The sequence below is a fragment of the Bison bison genome, unplaced genomic scaffold (genome assembly GCF_000754665.1).
Source record: "Bison bison bison isolate TAMUID 2011002044 unplaced genomic scaffold, Bison_UMD1.0 scf7180017864162, whole genome shotgun sequence".
Lineage (NCBI taxonomy): Eukaryota > Metazoa > Chordata > Mammalia > Artiodactyla > Bovidae > Bison > Bison bison.
The window spans coordinates 2,814,640-2,824,943 of NW_011494734.1; the positions used below are offsets into that span (position 1 = coordinate 2,814,640).

At 34.5% G+C, this 10,304-nt stretch overlaps 1 protein-coding gene across 3 annotated transcripts in view; it reads right to left on the reverse strand.

The window, feature by feature from the left end:
• Positions 1-10,304, reverse strand: part of COG5 (component of oligomeric golgi complex 5) — a 281,698-nt gene that overhangs the window by 153,014 nt on the left and 118,380 nt on the right. For all 3 annotated transcript variants that reach the window (XM_010841464.1, XM_010841466.1, XM_010841465.1), the window contains one exon: positions 4,155-4,285. In XM_010841464.1, coding sequence (XP_010839766.1) covers positions 4,155-4,285 — 131 coding nt within the window. The remainder of the gene's footprint in view (positions 1-4,154; positions 4,286-10,304) is intronic.

Genomic DNA, 10,304 nt, shown 5'->3' on the forward strand with positions numbered 1-10,304 from the left:
GATCAAAAAGAGGTTACCTGCATTTATTTTAAAAATTTTGGTTTCAGACAAAGAATGCTACAGAAATAAATTACCCTAATTTTCTTTTAGTAAATTTAAGTTTTACAGTTAATTGATATTAAAAATGATGGCCACCAACTATATACTCAATAAAAGAAGATAACTAACTTTTCTGAGGAATCAAATTAATGTCAGAAGTTGATTATTAAATGCAAGTAATGACACATGTTTACTGAATACCTTGATTCAGGTTATGAGCCCATAAACTAAGTTACAGTTCAGGAATGCAGTATTACATCAATATTAAAATGCTATAGTTATTTTAGTCTATGTTTGTAATAAATATTAACAATAAACTTAACTATTTCAATGATTTCTTATAAATGGGAAAATATATTTTGAGAACCCAATATATATAACCTGCAGCTTCTGTTTTAATGGGAAGTAGAAAGAGTGTTCCAGGCATAAAAAGAACTCGAAATCCCTAGAGGAGGAAGGAAAATGCACATGTGGAAAACTAAAGAAAGCTTGTGAGACTGAAAAAGAGAGAATACAGAGGAGAGTGGCATAAAAGGAGTATAATTAAATGCTGATGAGAAGAAATAGAGTAAAAAAACAAAGACATGAGAGACAGAAATATGAAGGAGATATGTTTCCCAAGAAAATGGGATCCAAAAAACGGGATATAGAGAGGCACCTCTGTGAAGTAGAAATTAAAAGCATCTGCCTTAGTTGGTGTGTGGGGTGAGAGGGGAAGGTTGACGGAAAGTGGAGAGTCTAAAATAGTCATTTCAGAAAATGGAAAAAAGAGAGTTGGCCAGAGAAAAACAAAAATTCTGAGGAGTTGGTTTAGATTAGTCATTCCATGGAGGCTTCCCAAAGAAACTTTAACACTATAAAAATTACTGTTTTTATATAAATTGCTTCACAAATTGTCAGATGATTTAAAATGCACTTATTTAACATAATTAGAATAAACTGCTTGGTCCTACTGAAGAAAGAGGAAAAGCAGCGACCCCAGACCATGACTCTACTACTTGATAGCTAACTCATCTGCAGTTAATTTCCTAACCTTTCCAGGCCTTTGTTTCCTTAACTTAAAAAGTGGATAATTATATCTTCCTCACATAATTGTTACTGTGGTTGAGATAACAAATGTAAAGTGACTAACACAAAGCCTGGCAGAGAAGGAGCATTCAATAAAGGTTAGTTTCACCCTGAATTCCTATACTGCCTGCTGGGACAGCTGCAGGACACCTCTGATGTGCTGCAGGAAAAGGAAAGAGGCTCCAAAACACAAGCACTTTCTGCTAAGACATCCTGGTTCCTGAGAACATTATCTCAGGGACACCGTTACTGATAAGGGTATAATCTCATCCTGCTAAGCCAGAAACCTGACTGTGTGAAAATAACCCAGAGGACCCAGGTCTGAGGGAGATAGACACACATGACTAAATTCAGACATAAATAATGCTATAAATACAAATATCAATTTACACATGAGGAATGTTGTAAAACGGAGAAGGCAATGGCACCCCACTCCAATACTCTTGCCTGGAAAATCCCATGGACGGAGGAGCCCGTAGGCTACAGTCCATGGGGTCGTTAAAGTTTCAGACATGACTGAGCGACTTCACTTTCACGCATTGGAGAAGGAAATGGCAACCCACTCCAGTGTTCTTGCCTGGAGAATCCCAGGGACGGGGGAGCCTGGTGGGCTGCCGTCTCTGGGGTCGCACAGAGTCGGACACGACTGAAGCGATTCAGCAGCAGCAATGTTGTAAAAATTGTGAAATGAACCAGAATGCTAATACTGGCAAGACAGTACATTTTCTCCCTTTAGGAAAATTATGGAGAAGGCCAAATTATACTCAGAAGGTTACTTTATATCTATGGAGTTTAACAAGAAAAATGAATTTAAAAATATTAATGGTTAATGTCAGCAATCTATAACATAACTGGTGGCTCAGATGGTAAAGAACCTGCTTGCTATGCAGGAGACCTGGGTTTGATCCCTAGGTTGGAAAGATCCCCTAGAAGAGGGTATGGCAACCCACTCCAGTATTCTTGCCTGGAGGATCCCCATGGACAGAGGAGCCTGGAGGGCTACAGTCCACGGAGTTGCAAAGAGTTGGACATGACTGAGAGACTAAGCACAGCATAGCCTTAACAAAGAGACAATATTCCCATCCACTAAGCAGAATCTATTTTCCTTCAAATCACACTGAAACATACAACAAAATTGTAGTTCTTTAGTTCCATGCAGATCATTCCACATCTACCCATATAGATGCACAACATTTAAAAATTTTTTCTTCTTTATCCTCATAATTTAGATATAGGCAATTGGCTAAACAATACTTACCCACTTAAATAATCTTTTGGTTAACTTCATAAATCTGCATATATAACACTACCAATATTTAAGGAATATTAATTTCTTAAAAGTTGATTAGTTTAATTTCAATGTGATTTAAAAACTGAAGTAAAGTCATATTTGACAATTATTAAAATGGACATAAAGTAACAACATACATAAAATAGAGTTTGCTTAGGAACTACTATCCTAGAAAATATTTTCCCATTTTAAATATATGAGAATGTAATAAAACAAATTAGTCTTTAAATGATAATCATTTCCCCCATCTCTATTAAAAATAGTATTTGAGTTCTACAAACTGTGATACTATTTCCTTTCTACCATTTTGGTTTTCATTTCCATGACTCTAAAATACAGTAAAATATTAAGAATTGTATAAATCAAAGACATGCATACATATGCATATATACATAGCAATAAAAACTTCACAGGTAAAAAATATTAAACAGTACATATAAATAAAGGTTTAATCTCTGATGTAGTGATATTACGAACATTAGAGGAATACAAAAATTCTTACTTCCTTTCTTGTAACTACATGAGCTGGGCCAGCACCAATTTTCTATAGAAATATTCATGTTAATTCAAAACTGACTTGGAATTCCTTGAATATTTCTTTAAGAATGAGGTATCCTCTCTTATTTGATGTAGACAAGTATTTTTCAACAGTATGAGCATTTTATCTCCATAGTAAGACCAAGAGTTAACACATAATTGGTGGCAGATAAAACTAAACTCCAGGTTAGAAGTTAGAATCAAAGTTATCTGTGGGAAAGGAGAGAGTAGTGATTGTGAGTCAGAGTGAAGAGACACCAGGAGTGCTGGTAATGTCCCATATTTTGACCGGTGTTTTGATTTCACAAGTGTGCTCACTTTGAAGTATTTCATTCTACATGTGTGTCTATGATTTGTTCACTTTTCATTATATATACATGATAATCAACTTTAAAAGTTCATTTAAACATAACTGACATTCAGTTATTTATAACTACAACAGCTAAGAATCAGAAATCAAATATTTCCTGATTTTGAGACTGAAGAACTGAGTATTTATAAAGTTATTTCTGTCCAATACAAATGTGGAAAATGAAATTTTATTTTTCAAAATAAAACTTTTGGTTTAAAGAATATGAATTAAAATTTGGGTCCAATACAAATGGAGCAACTATCTGGGTGCAATGCAAATACAGAACTGAGATTTATATTTAATTTGCTGATTCTACTACATCAATACCATTAGGCTGTTCTAATTCAGAAAATTAAGCATCAGGAAAATGGTATCTTAGGAGAAATCTTGAGAAATTTCTAAAAAAATTTATGGCACCGTGATTATTAAGAGTGGCAAACTAAACCGTTTACTAGATGTATAACCTTTGACCAATTATCAAGCTTTCAGTTTCCCCATTTGTAAAATGGAAATAGCAGTCATACCATCCTAACTGGGTCATTGAAAACCTTAAATGAGTACCAGTGACTTGGACAAAGGAAGCCTACTCAGCATCTATTAACCATCTATCTACATATACATATGATATTTAAAATACATTTCATATTATATATAGTACACATTAGACATCTTAGAATCTATTTTAAGTAGAATTAAATAAACATACTTTTAAAATTTTTCTTGTACTTACATTATGCCTACTCTTGAATTAAAATCATAGACATAGTTCCTCAGTAATAAGGACATACATTATTTTAAACACAAAATCAAATGTTCATCTATATTATGACATTTTTCACATTAAAAAAGTAATATTATTTTTATTACCTGAGTCTCCACACCCTGCTCCAGTAGGCGCTTAGCTTGATTTTCCACTTCAAGTCGAGCTCTTGCAACAAAAAGTAGATCATTTTCTATCACTTCTATTCCAGAAAGGTCTATTCCTTGAGAAAGATAATCTATTTAAAAAAATACACACATTTAAATATTTCAATACTGAATAAATATAAAGGTATCAAAACATCATGTCTAACTTCTTCAAAATGTTAAAAACTTGCTGTTGAACACTATTCCATTTCAAAATCTGTATTTTAAGAAACAGAATTACCCAAACATTCCCTACCTAATGAGAACTTTACTCTGGAGGAAAATGTTTCAAATATTATAGAATTGATAAAGCAAGAATTAAATTATGATTATTATAAATTCAAAGTAATATCAACAGGTTACAAAAAAACTGTGCCAAATTACTATAAATAAATATCCTGATGAACTTTGAAATTTCTCAAGTTGCATGACAGGGAATGGCTACCCACTCCAGTTTTCTTGCCTGGAGAATTCCTTGGACAGAGGTGGGCTACAGTCCATGGGGTCACAAAGAGTTGGACACAACTGGACAACTAACACTTTTCACTTTCATGCTAAGTTTAATAAATTTTAACAAAAAAGTAACATGGAAAAGATTTAAAATACATAAAATGTGCTAAAATGCCAAATTTTGAAATATGAGACCACTACTCACACTTAACAATTAAACCTTAATAAGTGTGGAATAGAAAGCCAGAACTACCTTTCTAGCCACTCAATACTAATCTCTGTTGAGTCATTTTATGTACAAAGAATATATGTGAGAAAACGAAAGTGATCTACTTGGATTTAACATATTTATCCTCTCTTTAGTAAGAAAATGATAAGACTAGTAATTTTAGCAGAAAAGAAATGATACTACTCAAGTCCATGTTTACTTAAATTGAGAAAATCTAATTAAAGAAAAAGAGATTCAACTGAATGACCCAACATAGGTATCAAAAAAATGAGTAGGACTTTTATTTAATATAGTTTGGAGGTCCTATCCATATCAATCAGAGAAGAAAAATAAAAGGAACCCAAATTGGAAAGGAAGAAGTAAAAATGTCACTGTCTGCCAATGACATGATACTATACATAGAAAACTCTAAAGATGCTACCAGAAAACTACAAGAGGTTATCAATGATTTTGGTAAAGTTTCAGGATACAAAATTAACATACAAAAATCTGTATTAATCAACGATGAACTATCAAAAGAGGAAATAAGGAAACAATCCCATTTACCACGGCACCAAAAAGAATAAAATACCTAGGAATAAATCTACCTAAGGACTCAAAAGATCTAAACTCCAAAAACTGTATGATGCTGGTAAAATAAATTGAAGACAATACAAACAGATGGAAAGATATACCGTATCCTTGAATTGGAAAAATCAATACTGTTAAAGAAACTATACTACCCAAGGCAAAATACAGGTTCAATGCGATCTCTATGAAATCACCAATGGCATTTTTCACAGAACTAGAACAAAAAATTTTTAATTTGTATGGAAACACAGAAGACCCTGAATACCAAACAATCTTAAGAAAGAAGAATGGAGCTGGAGGAATCATACTCTCTGACTTCAGACTATACTACAAGGTCATAGTAACTGAAACAGTTTATGTATGCATGCCTGCTCATTCGTGTTCAACACTTGTAACCCCATGTACTGTAGCCCACCAGGCTCCTCTATCCATGGAATTTTCCAGGCAATAATACTGGAGGGGGCTGCTATTTCCTTCTCTAGGGGATCTTCCCAACCTAGGGAGCAAACCCTTGTCTCTTGTGTCACCTGCACTGGCAGGAGAACTCTTAACCATTGAGCCACCTGGGAAGCCCAGTATAGTACTGGTATAAAACAGACACATTGATCAGTAGAACAGGATAGGTAGCCCAGAAATAAAACCACGCACTTATGGTCAATCACCCTACAACAAGAAAGAAAAATGTACAATGGAGAAAAGATAGTCCCTTCAATAAGTGATGCTGGGGAAACTGGACAGTTACATGTAAAAGAATGAAACCAGAACATTCGCTAACATATGTGAAAACAAACTAAAAATGGCTTAAAAACCTAAATGTAAGACATGACAACATAAAACTTCTAGGAGAGGACACAAGGAAGATGTTCTTTGACATTAGATCAGTCTCCCAAGGCAAAATAAATAGAAGCAAAAATAAACAAAGGGGATCTAATCAAACTTGCAAGCTTTGTCCAGAAAAGGGACCGTCAATAAATGAAAAGACAACCTACAGACCAGGAGAAAATATTTGGAAACAATAACCAACAAGGTATTAATATCCAGAATACATAAACAGTTCAAACAACTCAGTACTATAAAAACATGCAAACCAATCAAAAAATTAGCAGAATACCTAAATCGATGTTTCTCTAAAGACATACAGATGGCCAACAAGCACATGAAAAGATGCTTCAACATCACTAATTATTAGAGAAATGGAAATCAAAACACAATGAGGTACTTTTTGATGGGTAGTCATTCTTACTCATCTTGATCCACTCCCATTTATGGAATCTATGGCTTCTTTAGTGACTAGTATTATCTCCTTCCACAAATCCTCCTCTGCAATACAAATTTGCAATACAAATCTAAGATTTCAAAATTCTTACTGCTTCTTCTTTTACTAGCATCCTTCTCTGTTTAAAAGAAAACAAAAAGAAGAGAAATTATACTTTGCTAAATAACTCAGCTATGCATTTACTTTTCCTAATAATGTTAGCACCATATTATTTATTTGGGATAAAAGAGATGAGGGAAGAGTACACATGTGAGGTTTGGATAGTGCTGGAAGCTGGAAGAAATAAAGGAAGCTAAATTTTCATGTTTCAAAATGAGACGTCAAAGAAGATAAAAATTAAGAACTAGAAATAAAGGCAGGTGATTTAGAGCTATGGAGGTAAATACCGAAAAATCAGCAAAAATGCTGAAAATGGTGGCCTCCAGGGGAGAGTAAATGGGGCAGAAACAAGACAAGCAATTGCTATTTTTAACAATAAGTTTTGTAGAACTATTTGAGTGTGTTACACATGTATAACTTTCTTAACAAATAAAACATGGGAAGAGTACATGGTAAGTCAAGAAAAACAGAACTTTAAAAAAGATGGCTAGTTAATAAAAAATTTGTATCCTCTAAATTAATGATTGTTTCTAAAATAAGTAATATTTAAAAAGAAGAAAAAAGTGAATAATTTAGACAAAAAGACATTTTCTACTATGTTAACTGTAAAAATAAATATATACATACATATAAATAAATGTGCACATGCATGTATATATGTGTATATATATATACATGTGTGTGTATATATACATATAAGAAGAAACATTGTAAATAAGATAAAAACACTTCAGAAATCAACCAGGATAAGCTAGTAAGATTCCATATGAATACCCCATTACTAAAACCTACCATTCCTAAGCTCATTCAAATTTGGAAAATCCAGCAGTGGCCACAGGACTGGAAAAGGTCAGTTTTCATTCCAATACCAAAGAAAGGCAATGCCAAAGAATGCTCAAACGACCACACAATTGCACTCATCTCACACACTAGTAAAGTGATGCTCAAAATTCTCCAAGCCAGGCTTCAGCAATACGTGAACCGTGAAATTCCAGATGCTCAAGCTGGTTTTAGAAAAGGCAGAGGAACCAGAGATCAAATTGCCAACATCCGCTGGATCATGGAAAAAGCAAGAGAGTTCCAGAAAAACATCTATTTCTGCTTTATTGACTCTGCCAAAGCCTTTGACTGGGTGGATCACAATAAACTGTGGACAATTCTGAAAGAGATGGGAATACCAGACCACTTGATCTGCCTCTTGAGAAACCTATATGGAGGTCAGGAAGCAACAGTTACAACTGGACATGGAACAACAGACTGGTTCCAAATAGGAAAAGGAGTACGTCAAGGCTGTATATTGTCACCCTGCTTATTTAACTTCTATGCAGAGTACATCATGAGACACGCTGGGCTTGAAGAAGCACAACCAGGAATCAGGATTGCCGGGAGAAATCTCAATAACCTCAGATATGCAGATGACACCACCCTTATGGCAGGAAGTGAAGAGGAACTCAAAAGCCTCTTGATGAAAGTGAAAGTGGAGAGTGAAAAAGTTGGCTTAAAGCTCAACATTCAGAAAACGAAGATCATGGCATCTGGTCCCATCACTTCATGGGAAATAGATGGGGAAACAGTGGAAACAGTGTCAGACTTTATTTTTTTGGGCTCCAAAATCACTGCAGATGGTGACTGCAGCCATGAAATTAAAAGAAGCTTACTCCTTGGAAGAAAAGTTATGACCAACCTAGATAGCATATTCAAAGGCAGAGACATTACTTTGCCAACAAAGGTCCTTCTAGTCAAGGCTATGGTTTTTCCAGTGGTCATGTATGGATGTGAGAGTTGGACTGTGAAGAAGGCTGAGAGCCAAAAAATTGATGCTTTTGAACTGTGGTGTTGGAGAAGACTCTGGAGAGTCCCTTGGATTGCAAGGAGATCCAACCAGTCCATTCTGAAAGAGATCAGCCCTGGGATTTCTTTGGAGGGAATGATGCTGAAGCTGAAACTCCAGTACTTTGTCCACCTCATGTGAAGAGTTGACTCATTGGAAAAGACTCTGATGCTGGGAGGGATTGGGGGCAGGAAGAGAAGGGGACGACAGAGGATGAGATGGCTGGATGGCATCGCTGACTCGATGGACGTGAGTCTGAGTGATCTCCGGGAGTTGTTGATGGACAGGGAGGCCTGGTGTGCTGCGATTCATCGGGTCGCAAAGAGTCGGACACAACTGAGCGACTGAACTGAACTGAAGCTCATTCCATATAACTCAGAGAAGTTCTTAGATTTGTACATTGGAAGATATGTACAAGAATGTTCATAACAGCACTGTCAAAAACAAAACAAACATGTATAACTGAAATGGAAATAATGTATATATACTCAGATAAGGTGTATAACTGAAATCAACTGGAGAACAAACAAAAGCATTCTTTCAAAATACTACTACAGAAGAGTAAAACCAATGACAAATATACACGTCAATGTGTCTCTCAATAACATAATATTAAGGAAGAAGAAGACATTTTAGAAGAATACACACAGCCAGAGGTAATTTATAGTAAAACATGTATGATTAAACAATATACTATATACACATACAAACAATGACATTTTGCAAAGTTACAGAGAGAGGTGATACAACACGCTTATAATATTCTAAAACAAACTTGTTAGGTAGTATTTGTATTTTATACATGTTAAGTGTTTTTTGCATTTTTACATTTTTCTATTGAATATTAAAATACATGAACCAATGGCACAGATTACAGTACAATAAACAAGAACTTACAAGAGTTATAACTGTATTTCATGTGTTCAAAACAGAAAAGATTAAACACATTAGTAAAAACACGTGTAATAAAGTAAGGCACAAATTGAACTTCTAGAGATAAATTCAAATTCTAAAAGGGATTAATGGCATATGAGACACTGCAAGAAAAACAGAATATACTGTCTCATGAAGAAGAGTTTGATGCTAGAATACTTAACTGATAACTGAATAAAAGGTTTTCTTTTCCTTTAAAAATATCATGCTCTTGAAAGAATTTTTGAAAATCAGGAAACTATTTCAAAAGGGGGAAATTATATAACCCCAGAGCACAGAGGCCACAACTGCCAAGTGGATTATTGGAATATACATGAATATGTCTGAGAAATTTATGAATCCTCAAATTCTCAAGCAGCATTAAAATAGCATATTTCCTCCCCCCCAGATATTTATGTAAAAAAGAGCAGAAAAAGCAAAAACTGACATACAGGGACTGGGCAGCTGGCTACACTGATGAAAGTGACTCCCTCCTACACACCAACTTTGCAAAGAGCACAATGCAGATAAGTGCCTCAGAGAAATTTCAAGCAACCTTCAGATGTTCCTAAAATACTTAAAATCTTGTTTGTGCTTAAAATAAAAGGTCTACTATATTCCTTTAAATTCTTACCCTACTTTTTAAACCACCCACAAGTTATTGTGTTCCTGTTTTTATCTGTAATTATATTTATTTACAATGTCTTCTTTATTAACAATGTTATAAACATTCACCCATAATAT